This window comes from Volvox carteri, assembly GCF_000143455.1.
Source record: "Volvox carteri f. nagariensis unplaced genomic scaffold VOLCAscaffold_18, whole genome shotgun sequence".
In the NCBI taxonomy this organism is placed as follows: domain Eukaryota; kingdom Viridiplantae; phylum Chlorophyta; class Chlorophyceae; order Chlamydomonadales; family Volvocaceae; genus Volvox; species Volvox carteri.
The window spans coordinates 317902-332627 of NW_003307561.1; the positions used below are offsets into that span (position 1 = coordinate 317902).

The 14726-nt window shown below is 57.8% G+C and overlaps 4 protein-coding genes across 4 annotated transcripts; 2 read left to right on the forward strand and 2 right to left on the reverse strand.

Annotated features, from left to right (window-relative positions):
- Positions 1 to 154: 154 nt before the first annotated feature.
- VOLCADRAFT_104644 (uncharacterized protein) lies at positions 155 to 2014 on the forward strand (the record flags this gene model as incomplete). Its single annotated transcript, XM_002950216.1, has 4 exons — positions 155 to 259; positions 323 to 382; positions 918 to 1071; positions 1496 to 2014. The coding sequence occupies 4 exons, from the start codon at positions 155 to 157 to the stop codon at positions 1690 to 1692; spliced, it is 516 nt and encodes a 171-aa protein (XP_002950262.1). The 3' UTR covers positions 1693 to 2014.
- VOLCADRAFT_104645 (uncharacterized protein) lies at positions 1991 to 4379 on the reverse strand. The gene is made up of 7 exons (XM_002950335.1): positions 4174 to 4379; positions 3883 to 4060; positions 3747 to 3810; positions 3521 to 3604; positions 3322 to 3449; positions 3168 to 3186; positions 1991 to 2779 (listed from the first exon to the last, which is right to left on the reverse strand). The coding sequence occupies exons 1-7, from the start codon at positions 4256 to 4258 to the stop codon at positions 2765 to 2767; spliced, it is 573 nt and encodes a 190-aa protein (XP_002950381.1). The 5' UTR covers positions 4259 to 4379; the 3' UTR covers positions 1991 to 2764.
- A 339-nt stretch (positions 4380 to 4718) lies between these two features.
- VOLCADRAFT_90707 (uncharacterized protein) lies at positions 4719 to 10434 on the reverse strand (the record flags this gene model as incomplete). Its single annotated transcript, XM_002950336.1, has 13 exons — positions 4719 to 4829; positions 5047 to 5438; positions 5830 to 5887; positions 5988 to 6139; positions 7147 to 7675; positions 8088 to 8351; positions 8579 to 8800; positions 9002 to 9104; positions 9245 to 9363; positions 9571 to 9678; positions 9782 to 9926; positions 9969 to 10130; positions 10427 to 10434. The coding sequence occupies 13 exons, from the start codon at positions 10432 to 10434 to the stop codon at positions 4719 to 4721; spliced, it is 2373 nt and encodes a 790-aa protein (XP_002950382.1).
- Positions 10435 to 10855: 421 nt separating this feature from the next.
- VOLCADRAFT_90708 (uncharacterized protein) lies at positions 10856 to 14656 on the forward strand (the record flags this gene model as incomplete). Its single annotated transcript, XM_002950217.1, has 9 exons — positions 10856 to 10961; positions 11115 to 11206; positions 11729 to 11875; positions 12137 to 12260; positions 12431 to 12819; positions 12904 to 13034; positions 13201 to 13441; positions 13697 to 14041; positions 14351 to 14656. 9 exons carry the CDS (start codon positions 10856 to 10858, stop codon positions 14654 to 14656), a joined length of 1881 nt encoding a protein of 626 aa, XP_002950263.1.
- Between the last annotated feature and the right edge of the window lie 70 nt (positions 14657 to 14726).

The following is a 14726-nucleotide window of genomic DNA, read 5'->3' on the forward strand; positions in this document are numbered from 1 at the left end:
AAATGTTCCAAACGGCCCAACCACCTCAGGCACCTAGTTTGGCCTGTTCCGAAAGCTTTGTGACGGTATATGGCTGTTGATGTAGGGACATCAACCTAGAGTCTCATAAATTAATTGGTGCAAGCTTGGTGCTACTTGGTACTTGCATCTACCAATGGCTGACCTGAAAAGCTGGAGGCTAGACTTTGAAGCTTTGATACCAGACAGAAAGCTACAAGTAGACCCGCCAGGGTATGATTTCTCTATTGCTAAGGACCCGGTGAGGAAATTTGCATTACAACGAAGGCCAAGCTCTTCCTCTTAACTGCGCAACGTGTCACAGATCGGGATGATCAGTTCAAGCAAACCTCGGGACCGGAACACGCTAGCGCGCAAGCAACAGGTAAGCTTTGTGTCTTGAAGGACTGAGCCAAGAGGAAGCACCACGGGCAGGCGTGGGGGTAATGCCATTTCCAGGAAGCTCCCCCCTGCCTGGTGCCCCGACGATTGTGCACCCATGGGGCCGGGCGGCCAGCATGACTTGGAGAACGCGTGACATTGGCGGTTAAGAAGCTGTGAATGCTTGGTCCCGCGCCTCCGCTTTCTGGCAGCCAAGAGCCCTGTGCAGAGGCACGTTTATGGCGTGCCTTTAGTCCCCGGGACTGTCAATTTACCGTACTGTGTGCCCATTTGCAGCGTTGCACTACACCCAGCCGCCTTGCGCCCCGTACTCCAAGCCCGTAGCGAACAGCATCCATGGCATCCTATTTCATTGTTTGGTATAGCCTCTGGGATTGGCAGTGGGGTACCGCTTTGCGCACATTACAGACGTTGCAAGCTTATTAGCACACAGTCCAGCTGACGTCGGCGCCTTGACAAGTTCACCCTTGGCGTGCTTTTGCCGTGGACCTGTCTGCAACTTGGCCCGCCTCCGACAGGCTCTCTTTGCCAAGGCGACGGCACCTCTCAAACAGGTTGGCATGATGTGCTTTATGGCCTGGATGTTCGGCAACTCCATACAGATCTTTAGCATCGTCATGACCTTCAACCTGATCTCCGCTCCCATTTCTGCTATCATGAGCTCCGGAGAAGGTGTGTAACGGTGCAATCGGGCCTTGACCTGTTCATGTGTTGGTGCTAGGCGTCCTTAGCATCCTTCCCACGGAGTAGCGGTGTGCTACGCCTCAGCACGGCTTCTGTAGTGGTTCTGCGTGACTGCTATCCCTGCTGCACATGTGTGTGTGTGTGTTTCGTTCTTACAGCAGGCTACCGTAACCGAGCCGGGGGGCACATAGCCTGCCGCTGTAATAGACAATGTGACAAGACACATCTGACAGCTATTAGACCTGGCGTGCATAGAACCTGGAATACATATTGACATAGAACATCTGTTCCTTTAAAGTGGGGTTGCTCTTTGATTCCTAGAAGCTGGCGGTCGTACGTATACGTTGCAAACACAGAGCAGTTGTTTTGGCTGACCTCCCTCACGGCTTGATGCAAACCTCTCTGTCTGCAGTTTTCCCGAGAGACGAGGAGTGGAAGCAGCTTGACGTGCTGACGCCGCGGCTCCTGTACTGTCTGGTGCACATGGGTCAACTAATTTTTGGGCTTTACAAGCTGAGCGCCATGCGGTTGCTGCCAAGCGCGTCATCGGACTTCATCTCGACGATGCCCGTACCGCCCGTTTTGGAACATGCATACCCTGCGTTGTGATATGATCCGTGTTGTCGGCGTGTTGTGTGTGCAGAGCTGCAGCACGGGTGGTCTTGGGTTAAATCTCCGTGCGGCTATGGCAGCCTATGCTGGCAGGGGGTGTACGGCCATTTAGGGATATTGGCCTTTTAAAGTTGAAGTAACGTGACAGTGACGTCGATTGGGCCGTGCGCACGCGCTTTTGCGTCATAGGATGGGATTTAACTGACACTGTATACTTTAAGTGCTGGCCTGTATGGTCAACGTTACCCAACTTTGGCATGAGCGCACTGGTAACCGAGTGCGAACCGGAACTCATATACGATTCAAACGTTACATGTCTACTTAGCGAACTGGACAAGACGTTGCCCAGTTGTCAGGATGCTTCCAATTTGCACATCCACGTCAGTGAAGAGACAGGTTACCGTTAAACAATATTTACATTTTGCAGCGCCTCCAATGTTTGGAGCAACGGCGGCGGCAGGGCCTCGTGCGCATTACCCCTCGTTACGTAAACGCACCACAATGCACCCTGGCCCACTCGCCTTCAAACGCTGCCGAGCCACAGCACGTCGCCATGTGTCAGTTATGAGGACGCACTGCCATTCATACCAATCAAGTGCATACCGCCAACATATGCCGGCTCTGTCGTCAACAGCTGCCCGTGTCGCCAAAGGCCCGAGATCAAGCCCACCACCACCTAGTCCGTCGACACGTATAGTCATATCGTGAGTCAAGTCAGTTCATGCGGTCTTATATCCTGTCATGGTTTCGAACATACTTCCCTTGGCACGTTTCTAACTCCCACCCACCCGTCAAACCAAACTAGTAAACCGCGCCATTTAAGTCCTGCCCAGCAAACCCATCAAGTCGAAAGTGCTTCGACTGCATGTGCAGCGTCTTCCAAATGGGAAACCCATGGAACCCCCAAACCCACACACGCCATGAGGATTGCACTGAAGTACACAGGAATGTGTCTGCCGGGGCGCAACCATGGTTGGGCTGGCCACCTGCGAGAACACTGGTATCTAACAAGATGCGCTCTCAAGCTGCGCCAGCCAGGCATCCAGTCAAGTTCAACGCACTCCCGCTCTCACGATTTCTGGATCTGCGGTTTTAGGAACAAAGGGCGGGATACTAGATGTTCATAAGAATGTACAGAGGCCTGTACAAAGGCTGTGCCAGGCACAGCCAGGCATGTATTAGTCCTTTGACGCGCTGCAACAGAAGATAGAATCTCTGATGCATGGCCTAAATACGCTTCCAAACCAAGGAATATATTGAAGAACAGAGGTTGCAAGCGCCGTAGAAGCTAAAGAGTGTAGAGGGCCAGGGTACCCTGGTCCATAAGGAGTTCGTGTGTTCCGTATTCAAGATACAGCCCGCGTTCGTCCCATGCGCAAAGCCGGATGATTGGGGCTAGGACTCCCAACCAAAACCCACTCTCCCGATCCCACCATCAAGCCCCTTCACCCTTAACCTGCACACTGGCTCACCGGCAGGAACAGCTTGAACCTGTGTTGGCGGATAGCGCCGCCGGGGACAAGGGGGAGGAAGCACGGGACACACCCCGTCAGTACTTCTCGATATCGCCAGTAACTCATGCAGATTCACTAGCTAGACCACAAAGCAAAAAGACCAGGTACTTACTCTGCCGGGAGCTCCTCTTCTGAGTACAGGCGGTCTGAGAAGTAAATGCGGCGGATGCGACAGTTGGCGTGGACCTGTACTCGGAGCGTCTCGATATAGTTCGTGCCATAGGCACGCCGCGTGAAGTCCTGCATGCGCATTGCCCAGGTCCGCTAGCTGCCGACATGTCCTAGCTATCCAGGGCTGAACGCCGACTTACCGAAAGGTTGAACTGGATCTGGTTCCACCCGCTGTCGAGACGCATAGGCATTGTGCATATGAAGGGCTTCACGCGCGTTGTTGACTGCGAGAAAACATGGGCACACAATTTCACGAAGGGCCGCGGCCAACGTCGGCCAGGAAGTCGCAACGTTCATAACATCTTCTAGCCCTTTAATTTATCTGTGAACATGCAAGGGCGTGTATATTGAGCTCCAGCGGCGCACCTGATAGTTCGAGGCGCGGAAGCGTCTCCGCACGTTCTTGTCGTCCAGCACTTGTACCTCGAAGCTGCGGGAGGAATTAAAGCTTGTAAGTGACAGTCATGGAGCACTGGCAAAAAGCCTGCAGGACGCGGCTTGCCTGAAGTACTTGTTCAGGTTCTTGATAATAAGAACCAGGAAAGGCAGCTTGATACCCAACGTCTTGTTGGGATCTGCTGGGCACGTGATGTACGTTGTTGACACGTTCTGCCCCATAATCTCCAGAACGGAAGACTGGATGTCCGTGTCTGTGATGCGCTTGATGTGACCATTGCTAACTGCAGGTGCAGAAAAAGCGGTCAGAATGCTCCATCATAATATCATCGTTGGATGTCCTTAGACTTAAAGTGGCTATGGGCCGCGCGCCTGGCCGCCTATGCACATGCCGCACCTTGCTTGTCCCATATCTCTAGAGGCTTAGAGCCGATGCTGTAAAGCACAGACAGGAAGCCTGATTGGAAAGCGTTCTTGAACATGATTGGACCCTGGATGCTAACTTAAGGGCCTCGTTGGGCAAATCCTACACAAACATGACGAGTTTGCTAACTGCTTTGGTTGTTTAGATTCGCGTCAAGCACTTAGCATGTAAGAGCAGATACTACTAAGCCAGTATTCTGTAAAGCGAGAGATGGGTTGACTGAGGGATGAAATTTTTCGCCGTACGCCGTACGCTTAGAATCGTAACTTTTTTGGCAACTTCGAAGTCACTGCACTTAGCATTGGCTCTCGCTGGCGCCGCGACAGTTCTTACATGCTTAGGAGAACGGTTCCAGCACCGCATTCCATCAGGAGGCCGCCATTTTAACCATACCGTCTCACGGTGCGCGTTACGACGAAAGCCCGCCGATGACCCACAACCCGTCTGCGCGATCCATATTTCAGCAGAAGAATATGTGCGATGCCACTGCCTTCTTCATGCTCCTGCTTGGGTGCCCGTTAGCTATCGCCACCATAACACGATATGACGGAAGAATTGACGCGTTCTGCCTGTTCATCATTTTCCGCCTCTTCTCCCGGTGCAATCGTGCCATGCGAAACAGAAGCTGCCTGTAAAGCAAGGCATCAGGGGGATCATGTTGTAAGGTGGATCATCCTTTGACGTCTGTCCAAGGTTACCTGCAGTTGCAGAGCGTCCGCGCAGATACCAACGCGCCTTCGGGACACGCGGCTTCACCCGATCCCCTCCCAAAACGCAGCATCCAAAGACCCAGACAAAAGATGTCAACTCTTAAGCCAGAGACGCATCCTATATTCCTCACCGCACCTGCAGATTTAGCCCGAGCTGTTTCGCGATCCGCCGCAGAGCTGGAAGCTCCAACCGCGTTACCACGCTCACCACGATCCCGGCCGCACCCGCTCGCCCTGTCCGCCCGGCCCGGTGAGCGTACGACAGGGCATCAGCCGGCGGCCCAAAGTTAATGACAGCATCGCAGTCCGGTAAATCCAATCCGCGCGCTCCCAAGTCTGTGACTATCAGCGTGCGGAACACGCCACGCCGGAAGGCCTCCATAATGTTGCCGCGTTCCAGCTTGCTGAGCCTGCCATGCAGGATGGTGACCTGGCAGAACCACACGGCACGGATTGCAGACGAGGTGGCGCCGAAGTAGCGGAGATCAAAGCCCAATCCGAAAAGCTTTAATAAACCCGGAACGCGGGCTGGGCAGTCACCAAGGGGAGGGAGTATAGGCCCCGGGAGGGAAAGTGAATTAGTTCCTACGGACGTGTTGACTGCGGGGAGCTGACAGGCAAGCAACTAGACGGGTGCAGTAGGCCGCTTTCTTACAGAGCTTACAAGACGCGGTTCAAGACGATTCATGTCTACGGATAGGCAGATGTGTGTTTGTCAGCAGGGTTTCTGCATCTCCGTGTACGTGGGCACATGAAGAATAGGCAGGCGATATGCAGCTGACGTAACTGCAGCCTATCACATCCATCACCTGCATCCTGACCATGAAGTTACGGACCCAAGGCCCTTGGCCGCTCGTGTCTCGGAAAGGGATATCGCCTTCCCACGGCGCAAAGCATATGTCCCACGGAAGCAATTTACCATGCAATGGTGCGCGCGCGAAACAGAAGGCATTGCTGTCCCACGGCCCAGCGCTTGGCTGCGGACAGCAATAGCCGCAACGACAGCCACATGTCCACACTGCGCGCGCATGCCGCATTCCCTCAGTCCCCGCCACCCCACCTCGAACCCGGACCCACCTCCATGCGGCGCGCCTCCAGGCGGTACTTGGTCACCATGGTCTGGTTCTGCTTGGGCACGAACAGCAGCACACGCTCAGCCCTCAGCGCGTGGATAAGTCGCCGCACCCGGTCCGTGCGGTGTTTGGAGTGGGTGAGGACGTACAAGTGGGCTAGGTGGGGAGGCAGCACGCCCGACAGTGGGCCAGCAGCTGACTGGTCGGCAGACGGCACAGCAGCTGCGACGGCTCCATCACCGCAGCCGCTGCAACTGCTGCCGCTGCGACGATCGGGGATTGCACTGCCATGGGACGCCGCCGCAGCAGCAGCAGCAGTAGCAGCAGGGGGGCCAGCAGCCGGGGCAGCTGTAGAACGAAGACTCCGTCCGAAGCCGACGTTGTCGTCGGTTATAGTTTGAGCTCGTCCTTCGTCCTTCGGCGTTCGGGACGGTTGGTTCGGAGCACTGCAGCTGAGGGCGGGCACGTCCTGACTTGGGCTGCAGGGCTCCCTAATGTCCGGGGTGGAGCTCTGGCTGGGCGGCGCCGACTGGTGGGCACTGCTACCTACATGGCACGGCACGGGTATGCGCAGAAGTGGTTTTTATAGGGGAATGCTTGGCGTTTGCGCGGAGTAAATGGAACCAGAAGACCGAGGGGTGTGCCGGGGAGGGGAACGGCTAATTGAACGAGGACGCAACAGAGACACAGATACAAGCATAATACGTAATGAGAGCACCGGCAGTGCGATGGGCGCTTAGTGCACGACGAATCCTTTCAGATTTGCGGTACGTGCAGCGGAACAGTCCCCCAAGAGCGGCAATAGGCTGCAAGACATCAAGCTGCGACCATGGAACTTAACCGCGTGTTAAAACTCGCGAAACCCGCAGAACAGCAAACGACCACATCGCACCGGCCATATCTTCGCAGGCTGTCTGTAAAAAATCTCGGACCCCTCCTTTCCCTCGGACCCCTGCCTTGGCCTAGCCGAGGATATGTCCCAGACACAAACACAGCCGCACCTACGCTGCTAGGCGGCTAACCTCCTTCCTACATTTTCTGTCAGGGTCCATCTTCCCCTCCGTTTTCCTTCGCACCCATCCACTCCCCCCTCAAGGGGCTGCATACGTCCGTTCCATTCCCCTGTCCTGAGCTCCCCGCGAACGGGGAGGTCCCCCACTCACCAATCTCGATATCGCCTTGCCGTACATTCCCTGGCCATACTGCACGGTCGTCACTGCCACCGCTGCTGCCGTCTGCATCGCGGGAGTTGTTACCACGCATCGTGCCGCTGCCACCATCCGGCTCGCCCGCCGCCACTGGCACCTCCAGCTCCGTCAATGTCGACGGATGCAGCGTCTGAAGCACCGATGGCGGCAGCGCCTCCATGCTCCCAAGGACCACGAATGCAGGGTCGGGGCACCAAGCCGCGTAACGACTTGGATCACGTGCGTCCAATGACGCGCTGACGATGACTGTCTGCCGGCCGCCGCCGCCGCCGCTTAGCGCCGCGGCCTCAGCGGGGTGGCCAAGGCCATTTGGCGGGCTGCTTTCGGCGGGACTGGCGCTGCCGTCGGCGCTTTTACCGCTTGTGCCGGTAGCAGCACAGCTCAGCTTCGTGTGCAGGTGCTGTTGCTGCGCTCTGCGGCCGACATGGGCGCTGATCGTATCTACGTGCTTTCGAAGTTCTTTTTGGTCGTACAGCTGGTCCACCTGCCGAGCACGACCACGTACAAGGAGGATCGAACAAGGCGGCGACACGAACAAACATGCGAACGCAGCCATCAGGCGCGAGCTCCATGACATGAACGACATAATACCTTCGGCCCGGCCCGGTAATGCCTGGTAATACCTGGTAATGCGTGGTAATGCCCGGTATTTAACTATCAAAACCCCCTGAGAGAAACCCGTTTGTTTCCACAAGTATACCTTGTAAGGGGTGACACATATCGCGGGGTGAAGCATACCGCGCATGCAGCTTTTCGCCCCGGTCGAGCCATTCCGCTTCAGCAGGTAGCCACACGCTCCTGTCTTCAGCAGCCAACCCCTAACACATACACACGCAGCCTATCGCTGCAACTAGAGATTCGGACCAGCGCGCATCATTTTCTTCCTCCCTACGCACCTCATCGAGCACGAGCAGCGGGCAGCCCCACACGTGAAGAGACCCGTGGGCCACCATGTCCGCAACGCGCCCCGGCGTGCCCACCACCACCAGCGGCCATAAACCGCCAGCGCCGGCCGCCAGCGCCGCCTCCTGCCGCCTGGGGTTAGCGCCGCCGATCAGTTGCTGCACCAAACGGCGGTTGGCGACCGGTCCGGGGATCAGATCTTGCGCCGCACGCTGGATCTGAATGCACAGCTCCCGAGAGGGCGTTACGATGACCGCCTGCACAGTCGGGGCCCAATCACGTTACGGTGAACCATACGGCGGCTCTACGATAAGGAGAAGACGTACGATGGCCTGAAGAGGGTAAACATAGGATGACGAATGCCAACGAGAACGTCAATATATCTTGGAAAAGGGAGAGGGGTGTAGGCACCCAGTCCTTCCCGTTCAGTAGTTGGGCCAATCTGGCTTTCCGAGCGACCCTGGCGATGCGGGACTCTACGCACCTGAGGCGACCTAGCCAACCGCTTCAGGGCTGCAGCGGTCTTCCGTTGTCTAGCCTTACCGCCGCTACTGACGCCGCTACTGCCATTGCTGAGGGTGGCGGTGGCGTTGATGGCAGTGGTGGCGCCGTCCTTGCCAGTGCCGGCAAACGCGGAAACGAGGGCCTCAGCCGCTCTGCGCCGTTCCAGGCCGAGCTGGATGACGGGCAGCAGGTAGGCCAGCGTCTGTGGGGAGTGGGGGAGCCGGCAGGCGTGGAACTGGCAACCAAGTAGCGGTGGCACCGTTGCGACACGGTTGCGGCGGATGGAGGCTGCGGCGGCGCGCATGTATGTTTCCGGCTCGAGTCTTAACACCTCAGTTCCTTCCTTAGAGCCCCCGACGCCGCCGAGGTGCTTGCAAAGCCGGCACCAGACGTCCGATCCCACCTGCCCGTCGTCTCGTCCCATGCAGCTGCAGCTAACCCCCCCCTCTAATATGACCCGCTTCAGGGTATCGGCAGTACAGCACCGCTGGCTGGGCTCTGGAGGTCTGTGTGTACATAGCCAGGCCGGTCGTGTCCCCCTAACTGACTCAGCTCCACCCAGCCCTACATGATGGCATCCTCTCTGCCCAGCTGCAGCAGCAAACCAACGTTGCACACTGTGGCTCCATCCCGCCATGCATCGCACCTCACCTTGCCAGAGCCCGTGCACGACTTGATGGCCGTGTTGCGACCACTCAGGATGAGGGGCACCGCCGCTGCCTGCACGGGCAACGCCGTCTGTATGCCCTGCGCAGATAGCCGCTCCTACATGCGCGCGGGCGGGAGTGGGTAGGTGGGAACGTGGGGGCTAGGAAACCGAGACGATGGGGAGCATTCAGGCCGAGACGGGTGGGGATGCTCAGTGGTGCGGGTCCGTGCTGCAACAGCTGCTGTGGCAGGAGCGGCAGCAGCAGGAGCGGCAGCAGCTGCGGTGGTGCCTGTCACTCTTTAGTTGATACCTTCACACCTCACCTGCAGCTCAGGTGTTATCCCCAAAGAAATGAAGTCGGTGCTCGTCCTCACGGTGGAGGTGGAGTAGCACCGCTCAGAGCTACGGAGCTGCTGCTGCTGCTGCTGCTGCTGTTGTGGTGGCGGGGAGAAGCCGGGTGGCTGCAGCATGGACCTGAGCCACGATGGCGCGGGCAGTGAAATCAGCTCGGAACCCGAGGGGTTCGATGGGCACCTGAGCTCCTGCTGCTGCTTTTGGTGTTGGGTCTGTAGCAATATCGGGGACCAGGCCGATCGCCAGCGCCAGCCTGCCGCAGACCGTGAGTTCATCTTTGGCGTGGCCATTTGGGATGTAGCCGCAGATGGCAAGGGGTGTAGTACTGCAGGCGGGGAGTCGCATGCTGAGGGAGGTCTACACGTACCGCCGTGCCAGGGGCCAATAAGGAGGCATTCGGGAGAAGTCCAAAGTGAGGTCTGCGGGGTGGGTTGGCTGCTTCCATCGATTCCGTGGGTGCGGAGGTTGCGGTATAATGGGTGTGGGTGTCGTTGTGGATGCGGGGCTGGGGGGCCGTGCTGCGCTGCGTCTGTGCGGAGGTTCAGCGAGAGGATTTGTGGCAAGGAAGCTGTGGGCCCGTTGTTAAGGCCAGAGGAAACCGGGAGGTGCTTGGTACGGCTCCAAGAGCAGGGTAGCAGCTTGCGTAAGAACCCGCCTGCTAGTTTGAGCTGCGCTGCGTTAGGGGCGCGACGCGGCATACGGCAAACCTGCATGAGTTGTGTAGTGACGAATGGAGTATTGCAAATTCATTGGCCGAATTATCATCTGGCAGGCTTTTCCGGTCATGGGATCCAACGCGGTGATGCCAAAAGAATCGTACTGTACCTTGCCATCTTCTGTCTTTTTGTAAGGACGCGATGCGAAATTTGGCAATCCTCACACAATAGTTTTAAGAGTTTCACCTAGATATACTTTTGTTACCAGATGTTGGCGAGCTGCAGGCGACCTGGATTTGCGCTTGTAGAAAGGAATGGAGTTCGTGCTCTGACTCCGCATTTTTTGGAGAGTGTGAATTGAGCCAGTTGAGCCAGCCAAATAACAAGCAGCTGTGCCACGATGAGGGCAGCGGCTCCACCAGGGTCCTACCCACCTGCTCGAGGTTAAAGGCGTACTTTGACAAGACGCTGGCGCTGAGGGGGCTATCAATCGGCTTCTAAGCTTCTAAAATTGTAACATTAGCCCAGGGCTCTCTCGGCGTCGGCTGCGGAATTGCGGCAAACCCTGGACACTGACCCTTGGACTCTCCAGGACTGCATGGATTCGGTTATTACGAACTGGCTGACCCATAGTCCTCGAAGCGTTCCCAATGTGGGCGAGGACCTAAGCTGCGTTGACCAATGGCTAAATCATGGCGTGCCAGGTGCGCCGTTCGTGCTTCGCCCTTGATTCCCTGGAACAGTCCTAAGCGGGGTCAAATTAGGTGCCTGTGTTTCGTTGACACGATGGAGCATGCTTTACAGAGATATGACCCATTAGCGTGGAACCCGTGCCCTTTGCCGCCGCGGACATACAGATTTGGCCCCAGACTTTGGCGAGGATGAAATTGCTCGTTCTGTGGAGGAATTTACTGGCCAAGAATTTTTTAACGACTCGCCGCTGCCTTTCGTAAGTAGAAGCCCGCCAAAGTTTGCGGTTGTTCCCCTCCGGAAGAAGCCTGTTACATTCACGCCACCACTGAGAACATTCCCCTGCTTGCATCGTGCGGAGTCCTTGATATCTTGGCGATTTCCTGTCGAGCGGAACACTTTGTGTATTCGCAGGTTGAACCGGAAACAGAGCACGCGCGCCAGCAGCAACTGTCTGTGTCCAGTCAACCCACCAGCAGCGGGGATGGCCCCAGCAGTAATAGCGGCGCCATGTGTGGCGATAGCTCGAGTCTGGGCATGGGCCAATCGAGCCGCAGCGGAGCGTTTCGGAGCTTCAGCGCAAATGACCTTCAGGTGCTTTTGTTGGGATGGGGACCTAAACGCGTCTATTTATTTATGCTCAGCCAGTATTTGGTGCATCCACTCGCCACGGCAATTTCCCTTCCTCGGCGGTACTAGCTAGCTGTATACGCTGGCCTACACTCCTTAGCCATGGACGTGCATCCATGGTTTTGCCCCATGTGCGTCTATATCCTCGCAGCTGCTCCTGGAGCAGCAGGGCAACATGCCGCCTGTAACTGGGCTCAGCGCGCCACCCCGCCAGTACGCCAACCAGATGGGAACAACGGGCACCAAGGCGCGGGTCCGGCCTGCGCTGGAATCCGTGCCTGAGTGTGCGCCGTCACCGGTGAGTGCGGGCCTGGTCCCTTGCAATGGCAATGCGGCGCTGCCTGCGGCTCCTGCTCGGCTGCTATGCGGGCACCTGTTTTCTTGTCTTGCAGCACCGGCCTCCGCTTCGTCTTCCCACGTGTTCTGTGATACACGTAATTATTGTTTTACGATGGACAGCTTTCCTTCACACCACTTCACTCCATCCTCCTCTTGACATGCATCACCAACTTGTTTTGTCGTCCTTGCGGACATTTGTACGGCAACTTCCCGGTTGCAGTGTGCTCCGCTGCCCATCCCGCCGGCAGCGGACATTCCTCCCCCCAGCTTGATCGGCCCTGACCGGGTTGACAGCGCTGACTCATGGCCCAGCGCTCCAAGCCCCGCTCCTGGGGCATCGCCAGGTAAGGAGGCCGTGCTAGGAAAGGGCGCGGTGCGGACAGCAGGGATCGATTTTGCCGTGCTGGAGTTGGGTGTCAACTGCCTTGCGTGCAGGGGGCTCAGCTGTCCAGTGCTCCGGCAGTGCGGAAGTCCTATTGCGCTTCCCATTGACCAAACTTTGCTCCTCGTGCAGGTGCGAGCTCGGCGCACTTCTTGTCGCGCTCTCCGTCCAAAGCGGACGCCGTTACCGCTGCATATTGTGCGCCGGCGTCCAAGGCACCAGCGATGCAGGTGCCTATCGATGCCGCTCCCTCTCATGTTGATGGCGGAACGGAGCTCGTCAGTGGGGCCTTACGTGGCGGCAATACTGGTGGTGCTGTCGCTGGGGTACTGCGTCACGTTCCGTCTACGGGAACCCTGTCGGTTCTCATGAACAACACACTGAGCTTTATAGAGCGTGAAGGCACGGATGAAAGCACCCAGCAGCAGCAGCAGGCGCATGAGGGCGCTTCAATGGGGGTGGCGGTGGCGAGCGCGGCGCCAGCGTTGCCACCAAGCTGCGCTCTGGGCTCTGTTAGCGCGGTGGCTACAGGGCCTGTAGCCGCTCCAGAGGCGCTGGCCATGGCTGCCATGTTTCCGGTTGGCACACTTCCTGTGTCCCCACAGGGCTTCCTACTACAGGTGGCGCAGCCCGCAGACATGTTTGGCATGGCAGCACACCTCTATCCTTCCGCAACCCCTTTTTCGCCTGCCCCATACCCGTTGGGCTTCGCTATGCCATTGCCACCATCCAACATGTAAGTCTGCAATCATCCACTCGCGCGCAATAGGTCAACATTGTTTATAGTTGATGGCGTCTTGCAAATAATCTTTTGCAAGTTGACGTTCCTTTTTGGAATGGGGTTGGAACTGCTTTGGTATACAAGCGAGAACCTGTTCTTGTGCCCTGTCCTCCACGTGCAGGCTTGCTGGGCCCGTTGTTGACGTTGGTGCCGAGGACGCAGCAGCAGCGGCGGGTGCGAGTGCAACTTGCACGGCAGGGATGCCTGCTGTGTCACCTGGTAGCGCCGGAGCAGCAGTGGCCATCGGAGTCAACGGCTCCAAGCTGCGTAAGAGCCAGAGCGCACTGGAGCTCGGCGCCTGGCGGTCCACCTCCCTGGAGCTCCGCGCGGATGCGGCGGAGGTAGCAGCGACGGGGCAAAAGGTGCGCCGGTTAACACGGACGGAGCCCTGAGTGCATACCGGGCACGGGTAAAGATATGCTGAGAGGAGGGGGGTTTCATGTCGTTCCCCCCAATAACACAACAGCAGACGTCATACGTGTTGCCATGTAATGTAGTCGTGTTACTACACACGAGCCAAGTAGCATACTTGCTGCCTCGCCTCACAAAAACGCATGTTGTGAGGATAGCCTTTTTGTGACCCTGGCTTGGTACTTGCCATGTGGTGTGCCAAACAGCTGATCGGGCGGCTGACGCCAGAGGAGCGCATGCAGCGCATCCTTCGCTACCGCAGCAAGCGCAACAACCGCAACTTCAACCGCGAGATTAAGTACCAATGCCGCAAAACGCTCGCGGACTCACGGCCGCGCGTGGGCGGCCGCTTTGCACGTAACGATGACCCGAACAGTGTAATGCCGCACCAGACAAAGAAGGCGCTGCGCATGAAGCACCAGGGCACCGCTGGATGTGACAGCAAGCAGGGTGTGGACACCCCGACCACCTTCGACATACAGCAGTTGCGGCAGCAGCGGCCACAACTCCGAGCTGCGCAGCCCGCGAGCAGCTCCACCACAACGAGCTCCGTGAGCAGTGACAACCAGATTGCTGTGTGTGGGAACTCCGGCATGGCAGCAAGCTCCGTGGCGCCGCAGGCTACGCTTGCCACTGGCGCGACGGGAGCGATGATGTCCGCCGGCGCTATCCCGCACCCAAACCCGCATGCTAACGTTGCTGCAGCAACTTGCAGCCTGCCGTTCTCGTGCTCAGTTCCTGGGATGCCGTACACCGCACCTGGTCTTGTGCCTGGCAGCCTTGACCTGTTGCCCGTCGGTCTTGGTGCAGCGCAGCTGCATCACCGCCACCACCACGCATTGGTCAACGCTGCTGCACAGGCGGCCGCACAGGGCGTATACGTGCACCTTGGAGTGGCGCCGGGGGCCGCACCTGCAGCAACCCTGCAGGAACCGGCGGGTGCCGGCGGCGGTTTCGGTGGCGCAGCGCCGCAGCTGGCTGCTGCCGCCCCGTCAACGCAGGTGAACGCCGAAAGCGACAGCAAGGCTGCGGGGATGGCCGAGGCCCCGTACATGATGGAGGCGCCACAACGGATGGATTCGCCATCAATCGACGCGCTATGGACGCATTTGGAGCCGGGTCTGGACGCGGTGGCTGGCGCAGCATGCATGGCTGTGGACGGATGATGCGCTACTAACAACAACGGTAGTGCATGAAAGAAACGTATTACACGCGTGCCAGTCTGAGAGGGCCGCG

Coding starts and splice junctions, on each gene's coding strand:
- VOLCADRAFT_104645 (XM_002950335.1), bottom strand. CDS start 4,258: ATGTTCAAGAACGCTTTCCAATCAGGCTTCCTGTCTGTGCTTTACAGC. Junction 3,811..3,882: donor AACCTGAACAAGTACTTCAG/GCAAGCCGCGTC, acceptor TTCCTCCCGCAG/CTTCGAGGTACAAGTGCTGG. Junction 3,605..3,746: donor TCCGCGCCTCGAACTATCAG/GTGCGCCGCTGG, acceptor GTTTTCTCGCAG/TCAACAACGCGCGTGAAGCC.